This window comes from Bombina bombina, chromosome 2 (assembly GCF_027579735.1).
Source record: "Bombina bombina isolate aBomBom1 chromosome 2, aBomBom1.pri, whole genome shotgun sequence".
Lineage (NCBI taxonomy): Eukaryota > Metazoa > Chordata > Amphibia > Anura > Bombinatoridae > Bombina > Bombina bombina.
Window position 1 is genome coordinate 567,738,500 of NC_069500.1, and position 17,992 is coordinate 567,756,491.

At 35.5% G+C, this 17,992-nt stretch overlaps 1 protein-coding gene across 1 annotated transcript in view; it reads right to left on the reverse strand.

Annotated features, from left to right (window-relative positions):
* Positions 1-13,664: 13,664 nt before the first annotated feature.
* NTRK2 (neurotrophic receptor tyrosine kinase 2) overlaps positions 13,665-17,992 on the reverse strand; it is a 389,365-nt gene continuing 385,037 nt past the window's right edge. Inside the window, exon 16 of the mRNA XM_053702438.1 lies at positions 13,665-14,270. Coding sequence (XP_053558413.1) covers positions 14,085-14,270 — 186 coding nt within the window. The 3' untranslated portion in view covers positions 13,665-14,084. The remainder of the gene's footprint in view (positions 14,271-17,992) is intronic.

Here is a 17,992-nt window from a genome sequence, read left to right on the forward strand (position 1 = left end):
CATGCATTTAGGTTGGATTCACAATCTGCAATGACATGAGAAGAAGGCTGAAAGCCTCTGCATTTAAAAATGTCATTTAGGGACACTAATTCTGCCTTGCACCTCTTATTATTTTATAGAAATAGCCTTTATATATATATATATATATATATATATATATATATATATATATATATATATATACAGTATCTCACAAAAGTGAGTACACCCCTCACATTTTTGTAAATTTTTTATTATATCTTTTCATGTGAAAAGACTGAAGAAATGACACTTTGCTACAATGTAAAGTAGTGAGTGTACAGCCTGTATAATAGTGTAAATTTTCTGTCCCTTTCAAAATAACTCAACACACAGCCATTAAGGTCTAAACCATTGGCAACTAAAGTGAGTATTCCCCTAAGTGGAAATGTCCAAATTGGGTCCAAAGTGTCAATATTTTGTGTGGCCACTATTATTTTCCAATACTGCCTTAACCCTCTTTGGCATGGAGTTCTCCAGAGCTTCACAGGTTGCTACTGGAGTCCTCTTCCACTCCTTCATGACAACATCACTGAGCTGGTGGATGTTAGAGACCTTGCGCTCCCCCACATTCCATTTGAGGATGCCCCACAGATGCTCAACAGGGTTTAGATCTGGAGACATGCTTGGCCAGTCTATCACCTTTACCCTCAGCTTCTTTAGCAAGGCAGTGGTCGTCTAGGAGGTGTGTTTGGGGTCGTTATTATGTTGGAATACTGCCCTGTGGCCCAGTATCTGAAGGGAGGGGATCATGCTCTGCTTCAGTATGTCACAGTACATGTTGGCATTCATGGTTTGCTCAATGAACTGTAGCTCCCCAGTGCCGGCAGCACTCATGCAGGCACAGACCATGACACTCCCACCACCATGCTTGACTGTAGGCAAGACACACTTGTCTTTGTACTCCTCACCTTATTGCCGCCACACACGCTTGACACCATCTGAATCAAATAAGTTTATCTTGGTCTCATCTGAACACAGGACATGATTCCAGTAATCCATGTCCTTACTCTGCTTGTCTTAAGCAAACTGTTTGCGGACTTTCTTGTGCATCATCTTTAGACGAGGCTTCCTTCTGGGATGACAGCCATGCAGACCAATTGGATGTAGTGTGCGGCACATGGTCTGAGCACTGACAGGCTTACCCCCACCCCTTCAACCTTTGCAGCAATGCTGGCAGCACTCATACGTCTATTTCACAAAGACAACCTCTGGATATGACGCTGAGCACATGCACTCAACCTCTTTGGTCGACCATGACGAGGCCTGTTCTGAGTGAAACCTGTCCTGTAAAACCGCTGTATGGTCTTGCCCGCCATGCTGCAGCTCAGTTTCAGGGTCTTGGCAATCTTCTTATAGCCTAGGTCATCTTTGTGTTTAGCAACAAATCTTTTTTCAGATCCTCAGAGAGTTTTTTGCCATGAGGTGCCATGTTGAACTTCCAGTGACCAGTATGAGAGAGTGTGAGAGTGACAACACCACATTTAACACACCTGTTCCCCATTCACACCTTAGACCTTGTAACACTAATGAGTCACATGACACCGGGGAGGGAAAATGGCTAATTGGGCCCAATTTAGACATTTCCACTTAAGGGTGTACTCACTTTTGTTGCCAACGGTTTAGACCTTAATCGCTGTGTGTTGAGTTATATTGAGGGGACAGCAAATTCACACTGTTATATAGGATGTACACTCACTACTTTACATTGTAGCAAAGTGTCATTTCTTCAGTGTTGTCACATGAAAAGATATAATAAAATATTTACAAAAATGTGAAGGATGTACTCACTTTGGTGAGATACTGTGTGTGTATATATATATATATATATATATATATATATACTATATTTAACTACATCTGCATGTAAGATTGTATTTTGTATGTTTTAGTTTTCCTATGTAACAAAAAACAAACTTAAAAAAGGTTTTTATAAAATATTGGTTTCAGGGGGCGTGACTAAGATGCGGCCAAGACAAGATGCATAACCTTTGAGCTCCGATCTCTATCTGAATATTTGGAAGTTTTTCCCTAACTATATATATAGACTTAGACTTCGTATATCAGACTACTTAGTTGGGAATCACTGCTGCATTAAAAGACACCATTTTCATTGAAAAGGATTGAGTAGAAGCTGAGTAAACCAAGCTGGAGAGCTGCGGCCTACCTCACGATAACATCTATTCCCCCCCCCCCCCCCCGGTTACAGGTTTAACCGGGTAAAGCAGTGTTCATCTGCTACGTCAAGTTTGTGGTGGAGCAGCCATCAATTTGCTACTAACTTATCTACATTCACATGGAGGAGGACTTACATTTGCAGATACAGGCTCTCCTGCAAGATCTAGATCTCTCTATCTGTCATAACTATGAAGATCTCACGAACACAATACGCGTCTTAAGAGAAGAGAAACATGGCGATATACCTAAATGTGGGGCCGGTGTGAATGACGATCTGTTAACTGCTGCACCAATTGCCAAATTGTATCACAACTCTTTTACAGATCTAAGATCGACAGCTGAGACAATAAAGACTCAGGGAAATACTCCTGTTCAGGAAGAGATCATAACCCACCAACTTATACTGGGATGTAGTGCTTCCACCTACACTGTTAGCCCACATGCAAAGTCTTGTATGGTTGAAACCCGTGATGGCACGGCCGGCCTCCGGGTATGCGAGAGGAAGCCTGCAGGAAGAGCTGTGTACAACCCAGATCAACCTCTCTCAGTACAGAATACACAAAGAGGGGCTTGGAGCCACAGATTGAATCACAGGTCGGTACCTGTTACGAAACACAGATTACATACCCTACTGAAGTTATAAGGACCTCGAACACCAAGTGAACGGAGTCCCCCGGGCATTGAGCCCTCTCAAATGGTTTGAACCTATCTTCAGATAGTCACCCAAGACGGGACTGCTACCCAACGCCTAGATTTTGAGTTTTGTCGGTAAAGACCTGCGGCGCTAACAAGCCTTTTTTTTTCCAGCGCACCCTTAAGCCAACGCTGGTATTACGAGTTTTCTGAATGGCTGCGTTAGCCTCAGAAAAGTGAGCGTTGAGCCAAATTTAGCTCCACTTCAACCCTCAATACCAGCGTTGCTTACGGATGCACGATTTCCCCATAGGAAACAATGGGGCTGAGCTGGCTGAAAAAAAACCTAACACCTGCAAAAAAGCAGCGTTCAGCTCCTAACGCAGCCCCATTGTTTCCTATGGGGAAACACTTTCTACACCGCCGCAACCTACATTATAGCTATGAACCCCTAATCTGCTGCCCCTAACATCGCCGACACCTATATTATATTTATTAACCCCTAATCTGTCCCCCCCCAACGTCGCCGCCACCTACCTACACTTATTAACCCCTAATCTGCAAACCGGACATCGCCGCCACTATAATAAATGTATAATAAATATATTAAATATATTAACCCTAATATAATTAGGGTTAATATATTTAATATAGGTGGCGGCGGTGTAGGGGGATTAGATTAGGGGTTAACATATTTATTATAGGTGGCGGCGGTGTAGGGGGATTAGATTACAGGCAAAAGAGCTGATTACTTTGTGACAATGCCCTGCAAAAAGCCCTTTTAAGGGCTGGTAATAGAGCTGGTTACTTTGGGGCAATGCCCCGCAAAAGGCCCTTTTAAGGGCTGGTAATAGAGCTGGATACTTTGGGGCAATGCCACGCAAAAGGCCCTTTTCAGGGCTATTTGTAGGGTTAGACTTAGGTTTAGTGGTAGGGAATTTTTTGTATTTTAGGGGTTAATAAATTTAATACAGGTGGTGGTGGTATAGGGGGATTAGATTAGGGGTTAATAATTTTAATATAGGTGGCAGCGGTGTAGGGGGATCATATTAGGGGGTAATATAGTTTAAATAGGTGGCGGCGGTGTAGGGGGATCACATTAGGGGTTAATATAATATAAATAGGTGGCGGCGGTGTAGGGGGATCACATTAGGGGGTAATATAGTTTTAATAGCTGGCGGCGGTGTAGGGGGATCATATTAGGGGGTAATATAGTTTAAATAGGTGGCGGTGGTGTAGGGGGATCATATTAGGGGGTAATATAGTTAATGTAGGTGGCGGCGGGGTAGGGGGCTCACATTAGGGGGTAAAACATTTAATGTAGCTAGCGGCGGTGTAGGGGGTCAGATTAGGGGTAATACATATAATATAGGTGGCGGCGGGGTCCGGGAGCGGCGGTTTAGGGGTTAATATGTTTATTATTAGGAGTGAGAGGGGGGATTGATAGAGGGGTATACGTGTCGGGCTATGTTTGGGAGGCGTGTTAGACAGTACGGGTAATTTTATAACTTAGTCAGTTTTTTTTAGGTGGCGGCAGTTTCTAAAGTGCCGTAAGTCACTGGCGACTCCAGAAATTTGTACTTACGCAGATTTCTGGACATCGCTAGTTTGTCAGACTTATGGCACTTTAGCATCTGACGGCACCATATATGAGATAGCTCGAGTTGCGAGCTGAAACTACGGGCGGCGCAGGTTTCCACGCTTGCGCCGAAACCTGCGCCGTATATCGGATCCCGCCCTTGGTCTACCACTCTTGCACCAGTAATGGTTATTGTAGTACTCTTTACATGTTATGTTATATTGTATAAGCTCATCTACTTCCTGGAATACTTCCTAGGAATTTAGATGTGATCTCTCAGAGGTTTATTGTATATAGAGGATTGTTTTTTTTTTTTTGTTTTTTTTTTGTTATAGAGATGGTACACCTATTGAAATGATGCATATCTTGTATTACTAAATACCTTAAATAAAAAAAAAATATTGGTTTCAAAAAGGATATTTTTTTTACATTTAAAAATTCATAAAATATAAAGACAACTATAGAGGTGCAATTATTATATTAGTCATGTGTCAGATTATGCTTGGAAATACATGGTTATTATCCCACAAAACATTGTGCCATAAATATATATAATTTAAGACATTTGATAAAAAGGAATGAATGAAACTCATCTTGAATATTTATGCAAAATAAAATAAAAAAATGTAGATTCTTTACAGAATAACGGCCAATCGTCACAATTCTAGCAGTGCAGTGAAGCTCCTAACAACATACATGGTACACATACCGAGAAATTCGCGAGGAGCCAGCAAGAATCTTTAGATGCCAGACAATTGTTTTTGTTTGTTTTTTAGGTGTAAAATAGGAGTGTTTGTGTACATATGTTAACTGGTCGAAAAGTCTGGAAGTAGAACTACATTCCTAGAAGCTTCCTGGCTTTTATCTGCAAAACCCAGAAATACGTAAGATAAAACTATTGCTCAATTTCTTATGTGGCTTTCATATCCATCATGTTCCTGGTCCTGTGCCAATATAATCTGTGCCAGTTTGTTCATCAAACTGAAGTTATAAGACAGTTTTTTTTTTTTTTACGAAATGGAGTCTTAGTCTATTTAATAATACTTTTTATAATAATAATAATAATAATAGAGTAGAAGAATTTAACGCAAGTGTAGAATTTGGCAGCAACTGACTTTTTTTATAACAATTCTGTATAATTGTCACTAACATCTTGGTGCATTTATGTTTTTAATAGAAACAGTTCTTTGAATGTGGCTTCAGAATGATGCTATGTGGTGTACACTTACTGGGTTCCCTGTAGGAACAGAGCACAAAAGCTTTGTGTGTGGGGTGTTCAGGTTTAGAGGTGAGGACAAGCACCACTTTTGCTAAATTAGCTCATACTAGAACTAGATGCCCCAAACTCTTTTTGTTACATATTTCTGCCAGAATGTCAGATAAACGTATGTTTCCACTTTCACTTGAAGACTTTATCACTGGTGGACAGTAACCCAGCATTATAAGTCCTGTGTCCCTGAACATCCTATGTGGGTATTAATAATAAACACTGCAGGTTCTGGTCAGCTTTCTAGTTGCATCCCTGTCACAGGTCTGTATCACCCTGAACACACCTAAGCTTATGGGTGTCTGCGGATCTTGTGTTCTGTGCCCATCATGCCTCTAATGTGAGTTTCCCCTATTACGCCCTGATGCCGATCCTGGAGTAAGAGACAGGCTGATAATACACACACTAATGCAGGGGTGCATACCAAAACCAGTGAGCTAGCTGCAAAGCAACAAAGTATCAATAAAAAATGGCTGCACTCACAAAGCTAGTAAAGGCTTAAACAATACACTTTATAACAAATATTGAAAAATGTAAATGATCATGTCAATGTTTTAATATTTGTTATAAAGTATTCTTAAGCTTTTACTAGCTTTGTGAGTGCAGCTGTTTTTGGACGAGACAGCAGCACTGCTTAATCGGACAATTAAAAAAAATTCTGCATGCCCGGCCCAGAAAACTAGGTTTTTTTGTTGCAAAGCAACTTCATATCCAAGCCAAGTAGTTCATTATATAGATTTGGCACCTCTCCGTGACAGATGTCTGTTACTGAACAATGTGGTTCTGTGTGTGCATTATCTGTTTTCTACAGTGACCCACAAAGGGGAGTAAATTTGTTGCATATAATAACAATGCATTTACAAGCAGCCTTTATATTTTATGTATTTTAAATGTAAATAGCATTTATAGTTGAAACCAATATATTATAAAAACCATGTTGTTTGCAAATTCACTGTATTGCTAGGATCGTGATCAGGTGTTTTTCTGTTTCCTGTGTAACTATGTTAGAGTGTCTAATACTCTTTGTTTACACCCCTTCAACCAGCCCATACTCCAACCTACTTGTTCACAGTAACGCCCTGTATGGAACTACATGAGCATTACTGTGACGTTGCAGTGGCATACGGATTATTGTGCGCATTTGTGCTGGCAGCCATGATGGCGGGTATTAATATGCACACTTATTGGTTGCTTCTGGGGGGCTTGGGCTAGGTTATTACAATCAAAGGTAAAATACTTAAAAATTATAAATATTTTCTAATACAATTATATTGCTATATTACTTTGGATGCTGAGTTCTTCGCCATGCAGAGACATTTTTGTGAGTTTCCTATCCCTTTAAGCTGCACTTTTTGTTATTAAAATAGAGCATACAATTTTAAACAACTTTCTAATTTACTTCTATTATCAACTTTGCTTCATTCTTTTGTTACCCTTTGTTGATGGAGCAGTGTTATAATAATGTTATATAAAAGAATATAAGTTTAAAGGGACATGAAACCCAAAAATTTTATTTTAAGATTCAGATAGAGCATACAATTTTAATAAACTTTCCAATTTACTTCTGCTATAAAATTTGCTTCATTCTCTTGGTATCCTTTTTTGAGGATAGGCTCAAGACCAGCAATGCACTACTGGGAGCTAGTTGAACACATTGGGTTATCAATGAGAGCCATATACGTGCAGCCACAAACCCTCAGAGAACAGTTGCAATTACACACAACAGCAGTTATATCCAGTGAACACTATTCACCAAAAGTTAAGAGTTGCTATATATTGAATTAAAATAAAGAAAAAGCTATGCTGACATAATCAGTGCTCTAGTAAATGTGTGCACTAACAGTTTATGGATAAATAAAGACCTATAAATGCTCAGGCCACTACTTGAGAACACTCAAAGTTTCAAAACCTGTAAGACTCAATAGCAACCCCCTAGCAGTCTCCAAAATCTACTAAAGGGCTGCTGTTTCTGAATGATCCAGAAGTCCAAGCCACCAGTAGTGGACCTACTTAACAGAGGGCTCTGGTGCAAGATGTTTTAGGACACCCCTAAGGTAACTCAATAAAAAGTAAAAATAATAAAATACATTCTGATTAATATTTTGATTTTGAGAATAGATAGATGGACCTGCAACTTGCACTTATAAAAGGCTCCCCTGCATTAGGATTGTACACATTCTACATACCCCAATGTATAGACTGGCTTTTATGGGCCCCCTCCTACTCTTCGGCCCTGGTGCCACTGCACCTGCTGCACCAATGGTAGTTCCACTCCTGCAAACCACTCAGGGCCCAATTCTACAATACTCTCTGGACTGGTAAAATTCTTTAATATCACACACCAGTACTTTTATTCCCCTTGTGGATTTCTAAAAAGCCAGGGAAATAACAGGGTGTCTCGCTATGGGGCGTATACTGCATTTTCTTATGGGAAGGAGATGCATACATTACAAAAGTGCAGAATATAAAACATAATTTAAAATTCATACAAAACGATCAATTCAACCATTTCCACAAACATAGTCAGGAAAAAATTATATTGTTAAGGTGCCTCAAAAATTGTAACAAAAGTGTTCACCAAAAATCGTGTGTCATCAAAAACATAAAATCAGAAATAAATCGTATTAAATATGCACTGTGTATATCATAATTAAAGTACACTGGTTGTGTAAAAAAATAGAATTTTTAACTTATAAGTACAAAATACAAAGCATAGTTGTTTTTTTGGTTGTTTTTTTTGTTTTGTTTGTTTTTTCGCAAAATGAGCTGAACATGGGTATTCCATGGGTGTGTATGAAACAGTTTTTTCTCACAAATTAAAAAGTGGCAAACTTTAATCCAAATACTCAACAACGAATAACTCTAAAAAACCTATGTATACGAAAATAGCAGCAATTTTAAGGTACAGGTACAGAGTAATTTCATTTGTATTAGGCATAATATTAAAGTTTGAACATAAGCAGAGTTCTCCCTTATACTGCTCCATTGCGATCATAGCAGAGAGCCCTCATTATCTCTATGGGTGACAGCTTGCCGGGCCCTTCTTTTTTTAACTCCATGAGGGCTGCCCCTGCGAATGCTGGACTAGAAAAACACTCTTTTTGAGAATTGGGCCCATTCAGACTTTATTAAGGATTCATTTTTACTAAAAATTCTGGTGAGTGGGATATTTAGCTAACCTTCCCCACAAACACACGCACACAAATAAGGAGACTCATTTTACTCATTCCTAATAACTTTATGATTATCCCTGTCAAAGAAAAAGAAGCAGCTCACGTTAGGATGCAGATTTTCTGGCAGAGATCATCCTTAATCCAGGACTGTTAGTACATTGTGAGGATTGAATTTGGGTGCATTTACCATAAATGTTAATGGATCATTTTGTTGTGAAATTGTCAATAAATGCATCAAATGAAATAGAATCCATTACATAGTCACAAAAGCACTTCTCTGTGTCTGATTTTCTCTTTTGCATCTGGAACAAAAATAAAAACTCAAAGCCAAAAACAAAATGCATTTAGTTTGAAATTTAATGTCCTTCTGTACTGCATCATTTTAGTTTGGGATATATTCGTATTTTTTATATGATTTTAAATTAATTTGTTGACATAAATAATAATAATAATGAAAATAATAATAATAAATATTAATATTAATAATATGTTTTCTGATGAGTAAAATATTCAAACAACTAAATGCAAATTTGTGAAACTAAACACAGCTGTTACATACGTCTATTAAAACAGAAGACATTTAGAACTTTAGGAATATTTCAACAAATGACTCAGACAATATGATAAGAAATATACTTCCGTTTAATTCATTCCTTTTTATTATGTATTTAGAATGACCATTTCAACTTAAAAAAAATACATTCTTTCAGATGCAATGTTTTTTAAATCTATTTGTAGCTGAAACATGTTTATAGTTGAATCAGGACACATATTAATGCAACCAGGATGATTTATTTATTTTTTGTTTTTAAGAGGCTTGATTCATTTGTTGTTGTTTTTTTGTTTGTTGATTGTTGTTTTTTTGTTTTTTTGCTTTAACTGGAGAAAAAAAAAAATACTAATAGATACTGGTGCATCATTTGTAGCCATAATTCCAATAAACAAAGGAAGCAAATGCCCACATTGTGCACATCCTTGAATAACTATTGTACATATGAATTTATTTATTAGTGCAAAATCAATAAGGAAAAAAATCTTAGAAAGGGGAGAGATAAATTGTAATTGCAATTTGTTTAAATAAAACTTATGAAAATTTACAATATGAATACAAGTTTGTAAAAATAGCTGCTTTGAAAATGGGAAAGTAGAACATATTTGTGCCACTGTTAAAGAAATGTACATTCTGCTATAGCTTTAAAATAAATGTATAATAACATAATATATGGTATACTGAGGAGGCACATTTTGTTTTTTTGATGACGCAAAATATTATTACCAAATTCATTTTATGAAACTTGCTTGACAACTGATGGCGATCTTTTCTTCAGGACTAGTGTCAAAACTGTGTCTAATGAAAATGGCAAATTATGAGTCTGATTGATCAAACAGTAAAAGACATAAGCTTTTGGGATTTATTTAGCTGGACCAGATGCAGATATAATTCAATTTAACCACTTTATGTAATTATATATCATTTTATATCGGTAATTTATAAAAGATTAAAAACATAACCCCCTTCATAAACTCTATAAAAAAATAGAATAATTTAGAAAGTGGAGTTTATTTAATTCAGCTATTTAACCCTTTTTCCTCTTACTGTATAATAAAAAGGGTTAATTTTCTGTCAAATTAATATTGTTTAATTAAAAAAAAAATACACAAACTATAAGGTTTCTTCAAAGGGAGTAGATTACAAAAAAAAATCAATATTATATTTTTAGATAAATATATTATGGTGACTTTTTAAATCACTAAATTTCCCTTTTCTCTCTGTTTGATCAATCTGCTCTGGCGTCAAGCATAACATTTGATAAGAACAATTTTAAAGATAAACTCTTTTCCACTTCCTGCACCAGTATCTTCACTGACACAAGCTGGGTGCAGAATAAATCATAATATTAATGTTACAATACAATATTAATGCTTAATGCTTAATTTACCTCATAATTCTCACTAACAAACCTAGATAACCAAGTACACATGGCTTACTAAAATGTAAGCCTTAAATATGAATTAGGTGGATTGTTTTTATCATTTCCTCGCTAAAATACTGTACTTTACAATTCAATATATGTTCAGCATTAAAACAAACATAAATTAACATAATTATATTATCAATGACAAAGAGAGAAATACATCAAACTATTTAAATACTATATTTTAGTTGGTTTTATATAGTCCTTAAACTTTTATACAATACATTTTCCACATTTTATGCAAAACTGAAAAAAGTTCCAGTCAGAATGTTGATGTATTTTATGCATCATATTTTATGAATTTGGGCAAATTATTCTGTCCCAGAAAATTCCAGATTCAAAATATCCATGCAGTAAATTGTTTTAGAGGTTTAGACATCTATACAATTTCAATTTATTTTACAACTTGGGTGCTCTACCTTAAGTTCAGGTGTCAAAAATCTAGATTAATTGAAAAAAGAAAAAATATACTAAAAAAAATTAAAGAATTTAACCAAACATTACGCTAAAATGTGTAAATTGTTATAGTTATTGCACTTTTATACTCTTTTTTTATATAAAGGGTAAAAGAACAGTTGTACAATCTTTTTGAACAAACCCAAACATAAGACTATCTTTGCCAAAACCTCTATTGTGATTTAAATACTTGAATTTTTCTATCAAATAATTTTGTACAGTTATCATATTAAGTTCCAAACACTGCATTTGTACATTACCTATCATGAACAACTACTTAAGAGTTTATGAAATTCAAAGAAAAAATTCCAAGTAAAGTCAGCTAATGATTAATATTTTCTACTGTGTTCAATGTCATTTATAACCTTCCTTTAATGCCATTAAAATCATTAAAAATGTACACAAGGGGTTGTAACATTATTCAATATACATTTCATGTTGTTGCTTACAATTAAAATAAATTATATTACAACAAAAAATTATATTGTGAAATACAGAGTTGCCAATACATATATAAATATATATATAAATAAATAAATATATATATATATATATATATATATATATTACAGTCACAAATAAAGTCAAATGTTGTTGTTAATGGTTCTTTATGTTCCAAATATAAAATCAAAGCTGAACTGTGCTACTTGCTCTTTAACCACAGTAAATGTAACTGTTTTAGTTGTAGCTTGGGAGATTTAATGCTTATTAAAAGGAGTAAATATCACAATTTTTTCATACGAAAGAAAAGCAATTAAAGATGTTTAAAAAGTGCAGGACAGAAAAACACATCTGAGTACAGCTCATACTGCTGTTATACTGCTGATAGGTTGATTCTACAATTATAATAATGCCAATATGTGAGCATTTTCCCACAACCTTAAAAATGCAAAGGTTTATAATATTTACTTAGCACTGCGCTGAGTAAAAGTAAACCAGAAAATTGACAAATATTCATATTTTTGCTATTTTAGATGCAACAAAGAAAATATTAATTTTATGGTCCTTTAAATCTGCTCCAGATATACCAGACATGAGCAATAGCCTGTAACAAATCGCCTTTCACTCAGGGACCTCTTGGGTGTGTATCCATTATGTACAATGATATCATAACTTCAGATTTTTTTACGTTACTAGTCAACAATGGACCTAAAATATCCACAATAAATAAAAATAAACTGTTATAGTCCAATACTTACCACTTGTGCTTAAAAGAAAGAAAATTAATAGAGATATGTTTTAAACAACACCTCTAAAAATGATAAGATCTTAGTAATTAACCTCTTTGATTTACAAACATGTTTACTAGAAGCATTGTTGGTTTAAAGGACAAAGTTTTTATAGTGGCAGAGAAGATTGTAATGTATAACGACAGACTTCACTGGTTCTCAACAAGTTAGCCATATATTATGGTAAACACAATTGTGGTACACCTATGTAAATTTATTATGTATGTGCATTTGGGAACAACTTTCAATATCTTTGCATTGGACACATCATGCCGTTAACAAATATAAGCATGCTCTGCCTCTGCATTTAACATCACAACATTTTAGAAATAATGCCACTGTATACAACCTAATATAGAGAAATATGAACTTCAGTCTAGAGCCCGCAGAAAAAAACCCAGCAAGCCAACCCTTGGAATATACATTTCAGCTGTTTTCGTTTGTGTGACTGCTCATAGATTCTGCTTTATCAGAACAATATTCAGATTGCAAATTTCAAACGACATTGTGACATTTTAATAATTCTGACTCACTATCATAATACAAAACCATGTGTTTTGTAGCCCACAAAGAAATGGCCAACATAGACCATGTGCACACTTTGTTCTACAGAAGGCTTTTGCAAACCACTAAATGAGATTGTCTTTTGGACACTAATTAAAGTAAATTCAGCATCACATTGTGATGATGTGAGTCCCTTTGAATCAGTAGATTTTCTTTAATACATCATATAATACTGGTGTTTTACTGCATTGAGGAAACAGGTAAGGACAGAATATTGTGAGGTACAATATGGCAAGCAGGCAACAGATCACTCGCTACTTTGTGCTACTTAACAATAATGGTAAAAGTGAAGCACTCAGAAGGGAGCTTTATATTATTGTTGAATATGTATTGATTGTATTTCTTCAGGTTGTTTAGGTAGACTGTTAAATGTCACTCCATTGACAATATCTTTACATAACAGATTGTTTCTTTTTTTGTTTGTTTGTTTAATTTTTTCCTGCAATCACATACACAACTTCTCCAGAAACTGTTTTCTTTTTTTTTCTTTTTTTTTTTTACATTAGTGTGAAAAAAAAGTAAAAGTAAAGATGAAATAGAGTCAGTAGAAACTCTAAAGATATGTACAGAAGACGAAAAGTTCGTGTCATGTAATTTTTTTCCCTTTTTTTATCCACATCGAAGGCAGGAATATAAGAAGGCATTGTAAGATGTAGTAGACAGACATGCGTGGATGCTGATAAACAGAGACGGTTTTAAGGCCTTTGTCTATGTATGCTGATTTACATAAATGCAAAAGCTTAGAGAAGAAGGAATGGTGAGAAGATCAAAGAGACTTAAGAAAGGTGGGAAGGTAAAAAGAAGACCAGAAAAAAGAGAAAAAGATACAACTTATTCATGGTAAATAGTCAATACTGTGTCTATAGGTGGATACGTTTGTGTTGCTTGCCCTTTAAAATCTTCTCAGCATCTTTGTTAATAATACTGTCAGAGGTTATAATGCATTTTATGGAGTTCAGCAGCAGTTCACCACATTCATTCATCAAGCCCATATATGTAGCCCTTGATATGTTAGCCGAGAATATCAAGATATACAGGAGATGCCTTGGACAAGTTCTGAAGAAGGCTGTGAATTTCCTTGATGTTCAATCTCATGTGAGGCTCCCTCTGCCAACAACCCAACATTAGATCATAGACTTCCTTCGGGCAGGTTCGAGGTCGCTGTAATACTCGACCTTGAGTAATGCACTCAATAACCTTAAAGAAAAAAAATCATGCAGTTATATATGTAGCAACATAATAGAATACAAATATTAGGAACCATACTAGAATTGGTGTAGGCTTAAGTCAGCAGAAATATAGGGGGGCAGCAAATTGTGAGGAACAGTTTGGTTCCAAAATTCCTTGCCACTTCTACAGTCTCCAAATAAACAGAAATGATTTATAACAGATCTAAAAGTAACTCACAGAAGAAGCATGGTTAAGAATCTGAAAGGAATTAGTAAATAATTAACTTCTCAGTTTATTTGTAATAAGGTAAATATGATCTACGAAGGTTAAAGTGAGGAGCTTGAGGGGCAGCAATTTTTTAACTGCCTAGAGCAGCACAAAACTTAAAGGGACAGTCTAGTCCAAAAAAAACTTTCATGATTCAGATAGGGCATGTAATTTTAAACAATTTTCCAATTTACTTTTATCACCAATTTTTCTTTGTTCTCTTGGTATTCTTAGTTGAAAGCTTAACCTAGGAGGTTCATATGCTAATTTCTTAGACCTTGAAGGCCGCCTCTTAAGAATGCATTTTAACAGGTTTTTCACCACTAGAGGGTGTTAGTTCATGTTTTTCATATAGATAACACTGTGCTCATGCACGTGAAGTTACCTGGGAGCCATCACTGATTGGCTAAATTGCAAGTCTGTCAAAAGAACTAAAATAAAGGGGCAGTTTGCAGAGGCTTAGATACAAGATAATCACAGAGGTAAAAAATATATAAATATAACTGTGTTGGTTATGCAAAACTGGGGAATGGGTAAAAAAGGGATTATCTATCTTTTAAAACAATAACAATTCTGGTGTAGACTGTCCCTTTAAAAACACCCCTCCATACATGTTAACATCAAACTAACATGGAAAATAATAATTGCTTATAACACCATCAATGCTATAATTTAATTCAGGTAAATTGTCAATAATTAAAACAACTCTTAAGTTTAACAGTAAAAATACCAGTGAAAAGCTTGATCAAAAGTAAACTATCATGATTCAGATAGAACATGAATTTTTAGGAAACTTTTCAATTTACTTCAATTATCAAATGTACTTCATTCTCTTGGTATTCTTTGTTGAAGAGCATACCTAGGTAACATTACTGAAAGGTAGCAGGTGATTGGTGGCTTTTCATTGGTTCACCAGATGTGTTCAGTTAGCTCCCACTAGTGCATTGCTGCTCTGGAGCTAACTTTATGGGGCCCATTTATCAAGTTCCGTAAGGAGCTTGAAGGGCCTTGTTTCTAAAGACCGCTGCTCCATAACCTGTCCGCCTGCTGTGACGAGGCGGACAGACGTCGCGGGAAATCAACCCGAATGAATACGATCGGGTTGATTGACACCCCTGCTAGCGGTCAATAGGCCCCGAATCTGCAGGGGGCGGCGTTGCACCAGCAGTTGACAAGAGCTGCTGGTGCAATGCTGAATGGGAAGAGTGTGTTTAACCTCTTCACGGGGTTAACAGCAAAAATGCAATAACAAAATGCTCTGACACATTAGATAATTTTTTTGTACTTGTATGACCCTTTAACTTGTATGTATCTTTAAAATACATGTATTATATAGGTCAAACCCAAACTACTTGTTATCTGTGCTCTATTCTTTGAATAAAAGATATTCAATTCACTTCCATGTCAATTTCAAACAGTAATTACATTTAAAGTACACTACAATATATTATTTAGTATTTTTGTTGAGAGTTTTTTGTTAAACTTTTTTGCATTACAGCGTCCAATAAATGTGGAATCATTCAGATGGGCAGTGCATAAGCCACCGAATAAATGTTGGCGTACTAAATGGTGAACAACACTTACAATGTTTAACAAATGTTTATCATCTATAGGATACATCCCAGTGTTGCCAGATGTCTTTCAGTAGAATTTCTTACACTGCTCATGAATTATAGCATTTATATACAATTTTACTTCTGCAATACCAGCAATTTTCTTTTACTAAGCTCATATGTCATGTGGAAAATAATTTCTGGATGGAAAACTACTTTGTTCCCAATTTATGTTATACTTATCAGGCAATGATGATATCATTTTTCGTATACTTTGTTGAATAATTTGTAGAGTATAATATAATTTACTTTTACAGACGTATTTTATAAAATCTAGCCAAGAACAAAATTGGACGGGTTAAAATACTAGATGTATATAGTGTAGTAATTTAAATAGACAAGTAAAAAAAAATACCTTTGAAAATGTGGTAAGGCAATTTCTATTAAAGGGACATTTTATGCCATGTTTGTATGCATCAGAAATTCATCATTAAATTGTAAAAGATCTGCTTCCAAAATAAATGTTTTAAAAGCATTTAAAATTGTAATGTTGTTAGTAACATTTTAATCGCTTTGAAAGCCTGGAGCTTACCCCTTGAAAATGAATTTTAGTGTTATCTTGACCAATTAGGACAGACATAAAGACATAAGCTCTTGCACATATCAAATAATCACTGTGCAGCATGTAGAAGGGTCAGGGTTTCATTATCATATAGAATACACTCCAGCCCTCTCTGTTTCCAGTGAAAAACTATGAGTGAGTTTAATGTTTGGGTATTGTAAAATTATATTGGCTTCCATAGTCTTCACTAGGTTTAACCCTTTTAGGAGCTCAGAGAAAAACGCCTAAGGTACCAGAGAGTTTTTAGCATTTTTGTTATCACTCCATTTAGCCACCAATCAGCAAGCGCTACTCGGGTGCTGAACCAAAAATGGGCCTACTTGTAAGTTTAAATTCCTGCTTTTTCAAATAAAGATACCAAGAGAATGAAGAAAAATTGATAATAGGAGTAAATTAGAAAGTTGCTTAAAATTGCATGCTCTATCTGAATCACAAAAGAACAACAATTGTGTTCAGTATCCATTTAACCATTGCCCTATGCCAATTTTTATTTAACTTTCAATAACATAATAGTTGTACATACTAGTTTTTAAGAACAAAATTAGCACCTCAGAGTATTTTGCTTAGCAAGCCTAGACCAGTGGTGTAAAATATATTTTTTTTGTGGGTGTATCCTTCATCTGTGGTGAACTCAAAAGACACACAAATATGTCTACAAATATTTAAAAAAAACAACATTTAATTTGCATATATACCAAAATGCTATGATTAGTTAATATAGTTGTTCCTCTGGTGAATGTAGATCTCTTTAAAGCAATTCTTCTATTTTAACTCCGTAGAGGTGTGAAAATTTGTGAAGCTGGCATTTTCTTACTGTCCACTGCCATTCTCTCACCATGTGGGTTAGCATGCATGATACCAAGAAAGAGTTCTATATTTTTATGTTTTTCTTGCAAAGTTTAAAATGTATATAATATAGTTAATATTAAAAACCCTCAAGAAAAATACAGAGCAATGCAGCGGCTGCAGAAATGTAAAGCTTCTGGTTTGTTAAGGAGAAAAAGGTGCGCTAAAAAACAGCTAAACCAATATCCAGTCTTTATTTATACTGGTTGCTCAGTCCAAAGGAACGCCTCTTATATTGGGGAAGAGATACGTCTTGATAAAGGCTCACTAAGAGCTGAAACGCATAGACGAGTATCTCCCAATATTTTGCAGAGTGCTCTGCTGTGACGGCCAAAGAAAGGATTCGCTTGAAGTGTTTTTTGAATAACACGCCTAAAGCCTCCTAAAGCCTCCAACCGGATTGGAGGAGAATATACACGGGACCGCTATTGGAGAAACCGGAAGGAGAACGCTACCTAAGA